This window comes from Salvelinus namaycush, chromosome 3 (assembly GCF_016432855.1).
Source record: "Salvelinus namaycush isolate Seneca chromosome 3, SaNama_1.0, whole genome shotgun sequence".
Lineage (NCBI taxonomy): Eukaryota > Metazoa > Chordata > Actinopteri > Salmoniformes > Salmonidae > Salvelinus > Salvelinus namaycush.
The window spans coordinates 91249326-91266126 of NC_052309.1; the positions used below are offsets into that span (position 1 = coordinate 91249326).

Genomic DNA, 16801 nt, shown 5'->3' on the forward strand with positions numbered 1-16801 from the left:
GATTGGTAGCTTGTCTCACCTTTCTCTTCCCTGATTGGTGACTTACCTCACCTACTCTGCTGGTTGGTCACTTTGGTCCATTATTCTTCCCTGATTGGTGGCTGGTCTGGACCTTCTCCCTTCCTGATTGGTGGCTGGTCTGGACATTCTCCCTTCCTGATTGGTGGCTGGTCTGAACCTTCTCCCTGTCTGATTGGTGGCTGGTCTGGACCTTCTCCCTTCCTAATTGGTGGCTCGTCTGGACCTTCTCCCTTCCTGATTGGTGGCTGGTCTGGACCTTCTCCCTTCCTGATTGGTGGCTGATCTGGACATTCTCCCTTCCTGATTGGTGGCTGGTCTGGACATTCTCCCTTCCTGATTGGTGGCTGGTCTGGACCTTCTCCCTTCCTGATTGGTGGCTGGTCTGGACCTTCTCCCTTCCTGATTGGTGGCTGGTCTGGACCTTCTCCCTGTCTGATTGTCTGAGCGATGTATCTCCTCTACTTCCATATGGGAGACTTGACCTCCCCCAGGCTGACATCTACTGCTACAGTGGTTCCTCCTTTAAAAGTTGGGAGCTTACGCCGCGGAACTTAGAGGTACCCAGCGTCACGGATTCATTGCTCCAGACCACCACAAGGGGGAGTTAGAGGTACCCAGCGTCATTGCTCCAGATCACCACAAGGGGGAGTTAGAGGTACCCATCGTCACGGCTTCATTACTCCAGACCACCAGGGGGAGTTAGAGGTACCCAGCATCACGGCTTCATTGCTCCAGACCACCACCAGGGGGAGTTAGAGGTACCCAGCATCACGGCTTCATTGCTCCAGACCACCACCAGGGGGAGTTAGAGGTACCCAGCATCACGGCTTCATTGCTCCAGACCACCACAAGGGGGAGTTAGAGGTACCCAGCATCACGGCTTCATTGCTCCAGACCACCACAAGGGGGCGTTAGAGGTACCCAGCATCACGGCTTCATTGCTCCAGACCACCACAAGGGGGAGTTAGAGGTACCCAGCATCACGGCTTCATTGCTCCAGACCACCACAAGGGGGCGTTAGAGGTACCCAGCATCACGGCTTCATTGCTCCAGACCACCACCAGGGGGAGTTAGAGGTACCCAGCATCACGGCTTCATTGCTCCAGACCACCACAAGGGGGAGTTAGAGCACTCATTATGCATTTGGGTCCCAAGGTTGACCAATCATATCGAGTGGTTCCAATGACGAATTTTGACATAACTGTTGTCCTGTCCTGTAGGTACATCCCCGTGCTGATGGCCCAGGCTAAGATCTACTGGAACAGGGAGAACTACCAAATGGTTGAGAAGATCTTCCGTAAGTCGGTGGAGTTCTGTAATGAACACGACACCTGGAAGCTCAACGTGGCTCACGTTCTCTTCATGCAGGAGAACAAGTACAAGGAAGCCATCGGCTTCTACCAACCCATCGTTAAGAAACACTATGACGACGTGAGTTAACTAGAGAAGGAGAGAGATGGGGGGAGGACGAGGGAAAGGAGGGAGGGAGGGATTATATACAGTGCCTTTGGAAAGTATTCAGACCACTTGACGTTTTCCACATTTTGTTACGTTACAGCCTTATTCTAAAATTGATTTGTTCAATCAATCTACACACCATACCCCATAATGACAAAGCAAAAACAGTTATTTTTTTTAAATGTTTGCTAATTTATAAAAAATAAAAAATAAACTGATAATCACATTTACATAAGTATTCAGACCCTTTACTCAGTACTTTGTTGAAGCACCTTTGGCAGTGATTACAGCCTTGAGTCTTCTTGGGTATGACGCTACAAGCTTGGCACACTTGTATTTGGGGAGTTTCTCCCATTCATCTCAGCAATTCTTCTCAAGCTCTGTCAGGTTGGATGGGGAGCGTTGCTGCACAGCTAATTTCAGGTCTCTCCAGAGATGTTCAATCGGGTTCAAGTCCGGGCTCTGGCTGGGCCACTCAAGGACATTCAGAGACTTGTCCCGAAGCCACTCCTGTGTTGTCTTGGCTGTGTGCTTAGGGTTGTCCTGTTGGAAGGTGAACCTTCGCCCCAGTCTGAGGTCCTGAGCGCTCTGGAGCAGGTTTTCATCAAGGATCTCTCTGTACTTTGCTCCGTTCATCTTTCCCTCGATCCTGACTAGTCTCCCAGTCCCTGCCTCTGAAAAACATCCCTACAGCATGATGCTGCCACCACCATGCTTCACAGTAGGGATGGTGCCAGGTTTCCTCCACACCTGACGTTTGGCATTCAGGCCAAAGAGTTCAATCTAGGTTTCATCAGACCAGAGAATCTTGTTTCTCATGGTCTGAGAGTCCTTTAGGTGCCTTTTGGCAAATTCCAAGCAGGCTATCATGTGCCTTTTACTGAGGAGTGGCTTCCATCTGGCTACTCTACCATAAAGGGCTGATTGGTGGAGTTCTGCAGAGATGGCTGTCCTTCTGGAAGGTTCTCCCATCTCCACAGAGGATCTCTGGAGCTCTTTCAGAGTGACCATCAGGTTCTTGGTCACCTCCCTGACCAAGGCCCTTCTCCCCAATTGCCCAGTTGGGACGGGTGGCCAGCTCTAGGAAGAGTCTTGGTGGTTCCAAACATCTTCCATTTCAGAATGATGGAGGCCACTGTGTTCTTGGGGACCTTCAATGCTGCAGACATTTTTTGGTACCCTTCCCCAGATCTGTGCCTCGACACAATCCTGTCTCAGAGCTCAACGGACAATTCCTTCGACATCATGGCTTGGTTTTTACTCTGACATTCACTGTCAACTGTGGGACCTTATATAGACTGGTGTGTGCCTTTCCAAATCATGTCCAATCAATTGAATTTAACACAGGTGGACTCCAATCAAGTTGTAGAAACATCTCAAGGATGATCAATGGAAACAGGATGCACCTGAGCTCAATTTCGAGTCTCATAGCAAAGGGGCTAAATATTTATGTAATTTAAATTTTAAAAAAATTAAATTTGCAAAAATGTCTAAAAACCTGTTTTCGCTTTTTCATTATTGGGTATTGTTTATAGATTGCCGAGGAGAAAAAATAATTGAATACATTTTAGAATAAGGCTGTAACGTAACAAAATGTAGAAAAAGTCAAGGGGTCTGAAAACTTTCCGAAGGCACTGTGTAATACCATTTCAATGTACACGGCCCACCTTAGATAGTTCTGTTCAGAACACCCTGTAGTGGACTACTGTTGACCATAGTCATATAGACTATAGTTCTGTTCAGATCACCCTGTAGTGGACTACTGTTGACCATAGTCATATAGACTATAGTTCTGTTCAGAACACCCTGTAGTGGACTACTGTTGACCATAGTCATATAGACTATAGTTCTGTTCAGAACACCCTGTAGTGGACTACTGTTGACCATAGTCATATAGACTATAGTTCTGTTCAGATCACCCTGTAGTGGACTACTGTTGACCATAGTCATATAGACTATAGTTCTGTTCAGAACACCCTGTAGTGGACTACTGTTGACCATAGTCATATAGACTATAGTTCTGTTCAGAACACCCTGTAGTGGACTACTGTTGACCATAGTCATATAGACTATAGTTCTGTTCAGAACACCCTGTAGTGGACTACTGTTGACCATAGTCATATAGACTATAGTTCTGTTCAGAACACCCTGTAGTGGACTACTGTTGACCATAGTCATATAGACTATAGTTCTGTTCAGAACACCCTGTAGTGGACTAGTGTTGACCATAGTCATATAGACTATAGTTCTGTTCAGAACACCCTGTAGTGGACTAGTGTTGACCATAGTCATATAGACTATAGTTCTGTTCAGAACACCCTGTAGTGGACTACTGTTGATCATAGTCATATAGACTATAGTTCTGTTCAGAACACCCTGTAGTGGACTACTGTTGACCATAGTCATATAGACTATAGTTCTGTTCAGAACCCCCTGTAGTGGACTACTGTTGACCATAGTCATATAGACTATAGTTCTGTTCAGAACACCCTGTAGTGGACTACTGTTGACCATAGTCATATAGACTATAGTTCTGTTCAGAACACCCTGTAGTGGACTACTGTTGACCATAGTCATATAGACTATAGTTCTGTTCAGAACATCCTGTAGTGGACTACTGTTGACCATAGTCATATAGACTATAGTTCTGTTCAGAACACCCTGTAGTGGACTAGTGTTGACCAGTCATATAGACTATAGTTCTGTTCAGAACACCCTGTAGTGGACTAGTGTTGACCATCGTCATATAGACTATAGTTCTGTTCAGAACATCCTGTAGTGGACTACTGTTGACCATAGTCATATAGACTATAGTTCTGTTCAGAACACCCTGTAGTGGACTAGTGTTGACCAGTCATATAGACTATAGTTCTGTTCAGAACACCCTGTAGTGGACTAGTGTTGACCATCGTCATATAGACTATAGTTCTGTTCAGAACACCCTGTAGTGGACTACTGTTGACCATAGTCATATAGACTATAGTTCTGTTCAGAACACCCTGTAGTGGACTACTGTTGACCATAGTCATATAGACTATAGTTCTGTTCAGAACACCCTGTAGTGGACTACTGTTGACCATAGTCATATAGACTATAGTTCTGTTCAGAACCCCCTGTAGTGGACTACTGTTGACCATAGTCATATAGACTATAGTTCTGTTCAGAACACCCTGTAGTGGACTACTGTTGACCATAGTCATATAGACTATAGTTCTGTTCAGAACACCCTGTAGTGGACTACTGTTGACCATAGTCATATAGACTATAGTTCTGTTCAGAACACCCTGTAGTGGACTACTGTTGACCATAGTCATATAGACTATAGTTCTGTTCAGAACACCCTGTAGTGGACTAGTGTTGACCATAGTCATATAGACTATAGTTCTGTTCAGAACACCCTGTAGTGGACTAGTGTTGACCATCGTCATATAGACTATAGTTCTGTTCAGATCACCCTGTAGTGGACTACTGTTGACCATAGTCATATAGACTATAGTTCTGTTCAGAACACCCTGTAGTGGACTAGTGTTGACCAGTCATATAGACTATAGTTCTGTTCAGAACATCCTGTAGTGGACTAGTGTTGACCAGTCATATAGACTATAGTTCTGTTCAGAACATCCTGTAGTGGACTAGTGTTGACCATAGTCATATAGACTATAGTTCTGTTCAGAACACCCTGTAGTGGACTAGTGTTGACCATCGTCATATAGACTATAGTTCTGTTCAGATCACCCTGTAGTGGACTACTGTTGACCATAGTCATATAGACTATAGTTCTGTTCAGAACACCCTGTAGTGGACTAGTGTTGACCATCGTCATATAGACTATAGTTCTGTTCAGAACACCCTGTAGTGGACTACTGTTGACCATAGTCATATAGACTATAGTTCTGTTCAGAACACCCTGTAGTGGACTACTGTTGACCATAGTCATATAGACTATAGTTCTGTTCAGAACCCCCTGTAGTGGACTAGTGTTGACCAGTCATATAGACTATAGTTCTGTTCAGAACACCCTGTAGTGGACTACTGTTGACCATAGTCATATAGACTATAGTTCTGTTCAGAACACCCTGTAGTGGACTACTGTTGACCATAGTCATATAGACTATAGTTCTGTTCAGAACACCCTGTAGTGGACTACTGTTGACCATAGTCATATAGACTATAGTTCTGTTCAGAACACCCTGTAGTGGACTACTGTTGACCATAGTCATATAGACTATAGTTCTGTTCAGAACACCCTGTAGTGGACTACTGTTGACCAGTCATATAGACTATAGTTCTGTTCAGAACACCCTGTAGTGGACTAGTGTTGACCATAGTCATATAGACTATAGTTCTGTTCAGAACACCCTGTAGTGGACTAGTGTTGACCATAGTCATATAGACTATAGTTCTGTTCAGAACACCCTGTAGTGGACTAGTGTTGACCAGTCATATAGACTATAGTTCTGTTCAGAACACCCTGTAGTGGACTACTGTTGACCATAGTCATATAGACTATAGTTCTGTTCAGATCACCCTGTAGTGGACTAGTGTTGACCAGTCATATAGACTATAGTTCTGTTCAGAACACCCTGTAGTGGACTACTGTTGACCATAGTCATATAGACTATAGTTCTGTTCAGATCACCCTGTAGTGGACTAGTGTTGACCAGTCATATAGACTATAGTTCTGTTCAGAACACCCTGTAGTGGACTACTGTTGACCATAGTCATATAGACTATAGTTCTGTTCAGAACACCCTGTAGTGGACTACTGTTGACCATAGTCATATAGACTATAGTTCTGTTCAGATCACCCTGTAGTGGACTACTGTTGACCAGTCATATAGACTATAGTTCTGTTCAGAACACCCTGTAGTGGACTACTGTTGACCAGTCATATAGACTATAGTTCTGTTCAGAACCCCCTGTAGTGGACTAGTGTTGACCATAGTCATATAGACTATAGTTCTGTTCAGATCACCCTGTAGTGGACTACTGTTGACCAGTCATATAGACTATAGTTCTGTTCAGAACACCCTGTAGTGGACTAGTGTTGACCAGTCATATAGACTATAGTTCTGTTCAGAACACCCTGTAGTGGACTACTGTTGACCATAGTCATATAGACTATAGTTCTGTTCAGAACACCCTGTAGTGGACTAGTGTTGACCAGTCATATAGACTATAGTTCTGTTCAGAACCCCCTGTAGTGGACTAGTGTTGACCATAGTCATATAGACTATAGTTCTGTTCAGAACACCCTGTAGTGGACTAGTGTTGACCATCGTCATATAGACTATAGTTCTGTTCAGAACACCATGCAGTGGACTTGTGTTGACCATAGTCATATAGACTACAGTTCTGTTCAGAACACCCTGTAGTGGACTAGTGTTGACCATAGTCATATAGACTATAGTTCTGTTCAGATCACCCTGTAGTGGACTAGTGTTGACCATAGTCATATAGACTATAGTTCTGTTCAGAACACCCTGTAGTGGACTACTGTTGACCATAGTCATATAGACTATAGTTCTGTTCAGAACCCCCTGTAGTGGACTAGTGTTGACCATAGTCATATAGACTATAGTTCTGTTCAGAACACCATGCAGTGGACTTGTGTTGACCATAGTCATATAGACTATAGTTCTGTTCAGAACCCCCTGTAGTGGACTACTGTTGACCATAGTCATATAGACTATAGTTCTGTTCAGAACACCCTGTAGTGGACTAGTGTTGACCATAGTCATATAGACTATAGTTCTGTTCAGAACACCCTGTAGTGGACTACTGTTGACCATATAGACGACAGGAGAATAGGAGGTCTGGTGATGTCATGCTGCTGTTGAAATGAAACCTGTGTCTGTTCCCATTCCTCTGCTGGCTACATAGCTGGAACACTGTAATATACAGGAGTGTCCCTGCCAACGTAAACCCTCGGTAACACCCACGTCCCTGTACCCCTGTCTCACCCCTGGTGGGCAGAGTGCAGTGACTCTGAATGCAGTGGCCAGTCTCACACCTGGGTCGAGTCCCAAATGGTTCCCTATTCCCTACAAAGTGCACTAATTTTGCCCATCGCCCATAGCACTCTGGTCAAAGGTAGTGCACTATGTAGGGAATAGGGTGCCATTCGGGATGCTATTGAATGCTGTGTCTCATCTCTGCATGATACTTTAGTGTTTCTGGAGTGATGAAGTGTTGAACATCCACAGTTTACCAACGCAGGTCTGCCCTTCTCCCAAAGTGTCCTTCTGACTGATATCTCTCTCTCTCCCACCCCGTCTCTCTCTTTCCCCTCTCCCTCTCTCTCCCCCCCGCTCTCTCTCCCTTCCCCTCTCTCGCTCTCTCTCCCCCCTCTCTCTCTCCCCCCTCTCCCTCTCTCTCTCCCCCTCTCTCCCCCACTTTTTCTCTCCCCCCTCTCTCTCTCTCTCCCTCCCCCTCTCTCTCGCCCCCCCCCCCCCCCCCCCCCCCTTCTCTTTCTCTCTTCCCCCCCTCTCCAGATCCTGAATGTCAGTGCTGTTGTGCTGGCTAACCTGTGTGTCTCCTATATCATGACCAGCCAGAACGAAGAGGTAGGAGTGAGAGAGTGAGAGAGTGAGAGAGTGAGAGAGTGAGAGAGTGAGTTGAGTGAGTTGAGTGAGTTCAGTGAGTGAGTGAGTGAGTGAGTGAGTGAGTGAGTGAGTGAGTGAGTGAGTGAGTGTACAGTATTAAATACAGTGAAACATCTGAGCCCACCACTGTTCCTGTAACCCTGTTCTCCTCAGGCTGAAGAACTGATGAGGAAGATCGAGAAGGAGGAAGAGCAGATCTCCTACGACGACCCTGATAAGAAAGTCTTCCACCTCTGTATAGTCAACCTGGTTATAGGGTGAGTTGGATTTACACGGTCCTTCAGCGGTGTAGTGGAGGGGGAACTTACAGAAACTCCTTTCACCCACCTTTTGGGGGCAAAATGCATTGAAACTATAGGGAGCCGTTACTTCACTCAGTTTACCCACCTATTGTTTTACCACTACATCACTGGTTACATTGACAGGTTCTGTTACACTACACTGTGTTAATAGTGTTTCTATGTCTCTTCCAGGACCCTGTACTGTGTTAATAGTGTTTATATCTCTCTTCCAGGACCCTGTAGTGTGTTAATAGTGTTTATATGTCTCTTCCAGGACCCTGTACTGTGTTAATAGTGTTTCTATGTCTCTTCCAGGACCCTGTACGGTGTTAATAGTGTTTCTATGTCTCTTCCAGGACCCTGTACTGTGGTAATAGTGTTTCTATGTCTCTTCCAGGACCCTGTACTGTGTTAATAGTGTTTCTATGTCTCTTCCAGGACCCTGTACTGTGTTAATATGGTTTCTGTGTCTCTTCCAGGACCCTGTACTGTGTTAATAGTGTTTATATGTCTCTTCCAGGACCCTGTACTGTGTTAATAGTGTTTCTATGTCTCTTCCAGGACCCTGTACTGTATTAATAGTGTTTCTATGTCTCTTCCAGGAACCTGTACTGTGTTAATAGTGTTTCTATGTCTCTTCCAGGACCCTGTACTGTGTTCATATGGTTTCTATGTCTCTTCCAGGACCCTGTACTGTGTTAATAGTGTTTATATGTCTCTTCCAGGACCCTGTACGGTGTTAATAGTGTTTCTATGTCTCTTCCAGGACCCTGTACTGTGTTAATAGTGTTTCTACGTCTCTTCCAGGACCCTGTACTGTGTTAATAGTGTTTCTATGTCTCTTCCAGGACCCTGTACTGTGTTAATAGCGTTTCTATGTCTCTTCCAGGACCCTGTACTGTGCCAAGGGGAACTACGACTTCGGGATCACCCGTGTCATCAAGAGTCTGGAACCATACAACAAGAAGGTTGCACATTGTTTTTCTATCCGGCAGTTCTGGAACATTCTCTTGGAAAGCCAATGTTTTTGGATGTTTCTACCACTTCACCCCTGACATACATTTTGGGGGGGGGTCCCAAATGACACCCTATTCCCTATATAGTGCACTACTCTGTTTAAAAGTAGTGCACTACTCTGTTTAAAAGTAGTGCACTACTCTGGTTAAATGTAGTGCACTACTCTGTTTAAAAGTAGTGCACTATATAGGGAATAGGGTGTCATTTGTGACAGAACCTTCCAGTGTTTGATCTTTGTTTAGATATTGGCCAACCGAAACATAGCCCAGAGTTCAGCACCTGTGTCCGCTCACTCAGCCCGGCTGAACACACACAGAGTGTCTCTGTAGGAGTGTTGTTGTCATTCCTACAGCTCTATCAACCACACACTGAGCTACACATGACTGTCCCTCACAAGAGACACTCTAGACTAGACGACACATGACTGTCCCTCACAAGAGACACTCTAGACTAGACTACACATGAACGTCCCTCACAAGAGACACTCTAGACTAGACGACACATGACCGTCCCTCACAAGAGACTCTGGACTAGACTACACATGACCGTCCCTCACAAGAGACATTCTAGACTAGACGACACATGACCGTCCCTCACAAGAGACACTCTGGACTAGACGACACATGACCGTCCCTCACAAGAGACACTCTAGACTAGACTACACATGACGTCCCTCACAAGAGACACTCTAGACTAGACTACACATGACTGTCCCTCACAAGAGACACTCTGGACTAGACTACACATGACCGTCCCTCACAAGAGACATTCTAGACTAGACGACACATGACCGTCCCTCACAAGAGACATTCTAGACTAGACGACACATGACCGTCCCTCACAAGAGACACTCTAGACTAGACTACACATGACGTCCCTCACAAGAGACACTCTAGACTAGACTACACATGACTGTCCCTCACAAGAGACATTCTAGACTAGACGACACATGACCGTCCCTCACAAGAGACACTCTAGACTAGACTACACATGACGTCCCTCACAAGAGACACTCTAGACTAGACTACACATGACGTCCCTCACAAGAGACACTCTAGACTAGACTACACATGACTGTCCCTCACAAGAGACACTCTAGACTAGACTACACATGACCGTCCCTCACAAGAGACACTCTAGACTAGACTACACATGACTGTCCCTCACAAGAGACACTCTAGACTAGACTACACATGACCGTCCCTCACAAGAGACACTCTGGACTAGACTACACATGACCGTCCCTCACAAGAGACACTCTAGACTACACATGACCGTCCCTCACAAGAGACACTCTAGACTAGACTACACATGACCGTCCCTCACAAGAGACACTCTAGACTAGACTACACATGACCGTCCCTCACAAGAGACACTCTGGACTAGACTACACATGACTGTCCCTCACAAGAGACATTCTAGACTAGACTACACATGACCGTCCCTCACAAGAGACATTCTAGACTAGACTACACATGACCGTCCCTCACAAGAGACACTCTAGACTAGACTACACATGAACGTCCCTCACAAGAGACATTCTAGACTAGACTACACATGACCGTCCCTCACAAGAGACACTCTAGACTAGACTACACATGACCGTCCCTCACAAGAGACACTCTAGACTAGACTATCTCTGTAGGAGTGTTGTTGAGTTTCTAGAACTCTCTACCACCCACTCTGCCTCCATAACCTCCTCATCTCCTCTTTCTCTGTGCACATCATTTGGGTATTATCTCACAAAAAGGCTGTTGAACACCTTAAACTATCCCTCCATCCTCCCGTCTCCATCTTATTTCTTAGCTTGTGTGAGTTTTAACTGGTTTTAACTGGTTTTAACTTGTTTAACTGGTTTTAGCTTGTTTAACTGGTTTTAACTGGTTTTCAGGCCAGGTACAAGTTGTTTAGATCAGGGTACCTGTCAAATTGACTTTGAGTCTCCTGAGTGTATATCCCTGTCCCCCCAGAGTTGGGAAATTCTGCTAACACAATGTCCAGCCAGGTTTTCCAGAAATCCTAGTTGGAAGATTCAGGAGGGAATAAGAAGGAAATCTCTATTCCTCTGACCAGGATGTTGTATCCTTCTCTCGTGGTTGTCGTCCTGTGTGTGTAGCTGGGAACAGACACCTGGTTCTATGCTAAGCGCTGTTTCCTGTCTCTGCTGGAGAACACGGCCAAACACATGATCATGATCAGGGACTCAGTTGTTCAGGAGTGTATTCAGTTCCTGGAGCACTGTGAAGGTACGGACGCACACACAAACACACACATGCACGCTCACATACACACACACACACACACACACACACATGTGCACACTCACACACACAGACACACACACACACACACGCACACACACACACACGTGCACACTCACACACACACACACACACACACACACACACACACACACATGCATGCTCACATATACACACACATATACACACACACACACACATGTGCATGCTCACATACACACACATACAGACACGTGCAGACAGACACACACACACACAGAGACACACACACACGTGCACGCTCACATACAGACACACACACATATACATGTGCACGCTCACATACACACACATACAGACACGTGCGGACAGACACACACACACAGTTTCAACACACCATTTACCCTCCCACGCTCTTACCCTCCTTCCGTCCCTCTCCGATCTTCTCTCCTCCTCTCTCTCCCCCTCTCTCCTCTCCTCTCCTCTCTCTCTCCTCTCCCCCTCTCTCTCTCTCCTCTCCCCCTCTCCTCCCCTCTCTCCCTCCCCCTCTCTCCTCTCTCCCTCCCCCCTCTCTCCTCTCTCTCCCTCCCCCCCTCTCTCTCTCCTCTCCCCCCCTCTCTCCCTCTTTCTCTCCCTGTAGTGTATGGTAAGACAGAGCCAGCCATGATAGAACAGCCACTGGAGGAGGACAGGATGCACATCGGAAAGAACACCGTCACCTACGAGTCTCGCCTCCTCAAAGCTCTCTTCTACGAGGTCATCGGATGGAACCAGTGATGTCATACTAGAACGGAACACAGCCTGTGATGTCATCGCACGGAACCCGGTGATGTCATCAGACAGAACCAGTAGTTTACACTGAAGGCTTTTTAAAACCTGTTTTACACCCCAACCAGTTCAAATCTATCAACCTGAACCACATCACATGAGATATTATAGTACAGTATATATGTGGCTTGTGGTTATTTTCTGCATCATCTGAAAGCTGTTGTTCTGACTTCTGTTCAGCATATTCTGGACTCCTCGTCTCACACACAGTCACACACACAGTGGGAGAAGCCATGAGGCTTCATTCATTTCAGCGTGTTTAGTTTAATTGAGCCTGGGCCCAGAGAACTGTTAGCAGAGAAAAACACCTTTATTATTATTATGACACTCAACTAAAATATAAACACAACATGCAACAATGTAAAAGATGTTACTGAGTTACAGTTCATATGAGGAAATCAGTCAATGTAACTGAATGCATTAGGCCCTAATCTATGGATTTCACATGACTGGAAATACAGACATGCATCCGTTGGTCACAAATATCTATAGTTTTTTTTAAACTAGGGTTGTGGATCAGAACACCAGTCAGTATCTGGTGTGACCATCATGCAGGGCGACACATCTCCTTCACATAGAGTTGATCAAGCTGTTGATTGTGGAATGTTGTGACTTGGGGCTGTGCCTTATCATGGCACGACAATGGGCCTCAGGATCGCGTCACGGCATCTCTGTGCATTTATATCGCCATCGATAAAATGCAATTGTGTTCGTTGTCCGTAGCTTATGCCTGCCCCATACCATAACCCCACTGCCACCATGGGGAGCTCTGTCCACAACGTTGACATCAGCAAACCGCTCGCCCACACAATGTCTGCCATCTGCCCGGTACAGTTGAAATCTGGATTCATCCGCGAAGAGCACACTTCTCCAGAGTGCCAGTGGCCATCGAAGGTGAGCATTTGCCCACTGAAGTCTGTTACGATACCGAACTGCAGTCAGGTCCAGACCCTGGTGAGGATGACGAGCACGCAGATGAGCTTTCCTGAAGCGGTTTCTGACGGTTTCTGCAGAAATTCTTCGGTTTTGCAAACCCACCGTTTTATCAGTTGTCCGGGTGGCTGGTCTCAGACGATCCTGCAGATGAAGAAGTCGGATGTGGAGGTCCTGGGCTGGCTTGGTAACACGTGGTCTGTGGTTGTGAGGCTGGTTGGACGTACTGACAAATTCTTTAAAACGACGATGGAGGCGGTTTATGATAGAAAAATGTACATTAAATTCTCTGGCAACAGCTCTGGTGGACATTCCTGCAGTCAGCATGTCAATTGCACTCTCCCTCAAACCTGAGACATCTGTGGCATTGTGTTGTTTGACAAAACTGCACATTTTAGAGTGGCCTTGTATTGTCCCTGGCACAAGGTGCACCTGTGTAATGATCAGGCTGTTTAATCAGCTTCTTGATATGCCGCACCTGTCAGGTGGATGGATTATCTTGGTAAAGGAGAAATGCTCACTGACACTAACTAAACACATTTGTGCACAACATTTAAGAGAAATAAGCATTTTGTGCATATGGAAATGTCTGGGATCATTTATTTCAGCTCATGAAACATGAAACCACCACTTTCCATGCTGCGTTTATATTTTTGTTCAGTGTGTGTATATATATGTATATATTGTTATATATTATATAATATGTGTGTATATATATATATATATTGTTATATTATATAATGTGTGTGTATATATATATATATATATTGTTATATTATATAATGTGTGTGTGCTTGTGTGTGTGTCTTCAAAGGAGAGTATGTCCATATGCTTATACTACAACCCCTAACACTAGTTTCACATGGAACCCTATTCCCTACATAGTGCACTACTTTTGACCAGGACCTATGGCACCCTATTCCCTGTATAGTGCACTACTTTTGACCAGGGCCCTATGGCACCCTATTCCCTGTATAGTGCACTACTTTTGACCAGAATCCTATGGGGTTATAGTACTAACCTGTGGTCTAGATCTGCCTGCTTCCTGTCTCTGTAGAAGCTGTACCTTCCTGAGGTTAAAGGCCTTGTTCTGGGCTCTGGTCTAAAGTAGTACACTATATAAGAAATAGGGTGGGGGATTTTGGACGCAAACTTTGACGTTTTAGTGATTTTGTAACTTCTCTTTTGCCGTTTGTTTAAAAAAGATGGTTACCGATATTTAGTCTATATTCAATTATATTTGTTTTTCTACAGAATAAAAATAAAATGTACATGATAAGAGTGGTTTGTGATTCTGTCTCTGTGGTAGTGGTTTGTGATTCTGTCTCTGTGGTTTGTAATTCTGTCTCTGTGGTTTGTAATTCTGTCTCTGTGGTAGTGGTTTGTGATTCTGTCTCTGTGGTTTGTGATTCTGTCTCTGTGGTAGTGGTTTGTGATTCTGTCTCTGTGGTAGTGGTTTGTGATTCTGTCTCTGTGGTTTGTGATCCTGTCTCTGTGGTAGTGGTTTGTGATTCTGTCTCTGTGGTTTGTGATTCTGTCTCTGTGGTAGTGGTTTGTGATCCTGTCTCTGTGGTAGTGGTTTGTGATTCTGTCTCTGTGGTAGTGGTTTGTGATTCTGTCTCTGTGGTAGTGGTTTGTGATTCTGTCTCTGTGGTTTGTGATTCTGTCTCTGTGGTTTGTGATTCTGTCTCTGTGGTAGTGGTTTGTGATTCTGTCTCTGTGGTTTGTGATTCTGTCTCTGTGGTAGTGGTTTGTGATCATGTCTGTGGTAGTGGTTTGTGATTCTGTCCCTATCTATCCCCTAGCTAGCCAACAGTCTGCTACAATAGAAAGGGCCCTATCTATCCCCTAGCTAGCCAACAGTCTGCTACAATAGAAAGGGCCCTATCTATCCCCTAGCTAGCCAACAGTCTGCTACAATAGAAAGGGCCCTATCTATCTCCTAGCTAGCCAACAGTCTGCTACAATAGAAAGGGCCCTATCTATCCCCTAGCTAGCCAACAGTCTGCTACAATAGAAAGGGCCCTATCTATCCCCTAGCTAGCCAACAGTCTGCTACAATAGAAAGGGCCCTATCTATCCCCTAGCTAGCCAACAGTCTGCTACAATAGAAAGGACCCTATCTATCCCCTAGTTAGCCAACAGTCTGCTACAATAGAAAGGGCCCTATCTATCCCCTAGCTAGCCAACAGTCTGCTACAATAGAAAGGGCCCTATCTATCCCCTAGCTAGCCAACAGTCTGCTACAATAGAAAGGGCTCTATCTATCCCCTAGCTAGCCAACAGTCTGCTACAATAAAAAGGGCCCTATCTATCCCCTAGCTAGCCAACAGTCTGCTACAATAGAAAGGGCTCTATCTATCCCCTAGCTAGCCAACAGTCTGCTAAAATAGAAAGGGCCCTATCTATCCCCTAGCTAGCCAACAGTCTGCTACAATAGAAAGGGCCCTATCTATCCCCTAGCTAGCCAACAGTCTGCTACAATAGAAAGGGCCCTATCTATCCCCTAGCTAGCCAACAGTCTGCTACAATAGAAAGGGCCCTATCTATCCCTAGCTAGCCAACAGTCTGCTATAATAGAAAGGGCCCTATCTATCCCCTAGCTAGCCAACAGTCTGCTACAATAGAAAGGGACATATCTATCTCCTAGCTAGCCAACAGTCTGCTACAATAGAAAGGGCCCTATCTATCCCCTAGCTAGCCAACAGTCTGCTCCAATAGAAAGGGCCCTATCTATCCCCTAGCTAGTCAACAGTCTGCTACAATAGAAAGGGCCCTATCTATCCCCTAGCTAGTCAACAGTCTGCTACAATAGAAAAGGCCCTATCTATCCCCTAGTGTAACAGTATAACTTTAAACCGTCCCCTCGCCCCGACACGGGCGCGAACCAGGGACCCTCTGCACACATCAAGAACTGACACCCACGAAGCATCGTTACCCATCGCTCCACAAAAGCCGCGGCCCTTGCAGAGCAAGGGGCAACACTACATCTAGGTTTCAGAGCAAGTGACGTAACTGATTGAAACGCTACTAGCGCGTACCCGCTAACTAGCTAGCCATTTCACATCCGTTACACTCACCCCCCTTTCAACCTCCTCCTTTTCCGCAGCAACCAGTGATCCGGGTCAACAGCATCAATGTAACAGTATAACTTTAAACCGTCCCCTCGCCCCGACACGGGCGCGAACCAGGGACCCTCTGCACACATCAACAACAGTCACCCACGAAGTGTCGTTACCCATCGCTCCACAAAAGCCGCGGCCCTTGCAGAGCAAGGTGCAACACTACTTCTAGGTTTCAGAGCAAGTGACGTAACTGATTGAAACGCTAGTAGCGCGTACCCGCTAACTAGCTAGCCATTTCACATCCGTTACACTAGCTAGCCAACAGTCTGCTACAATAGAAAGGGCCCTATCTA

The 16801-nt window shown here is 45.6% G+C and overlaps 1 protein-coding gene across 1 annotated transcript in view; it reads left to right on the top strand.

Annotated features, from left to right (window-relative positions):
- The window catches only part of flr (fleer), a 36240-nt gene extending 23101 nt beyond the window's left edge, over nt 1–13139 (top strand). The window contains exons 14-19 of the mRNA XM_038989389.1: nt 1242–1452; nt 7974–8045; nt 8238–8341; nt 9255–9333; nt 11499–11628; nt 12263–13139. Of these exons, the coding sequence (XP_038845317.1) occupies nt 1242–1452; nt 7974–8045; nt 8238–8341; nt 9255–9333; nt 11499–11628; nt 12263–12399 (733 nt within the window). The 3' untranslated portion in view covers nt 12400–13139. The remainder of the gene's footprint in view (nt 1–1241; nt 1453–7973; nt 8046–8237; nt 8342–9254; nt 9334–11498; nt 11629–12262) is intronic.
- Nucleotides 13140–16801: the final 3662 nt, after the last annotated feature.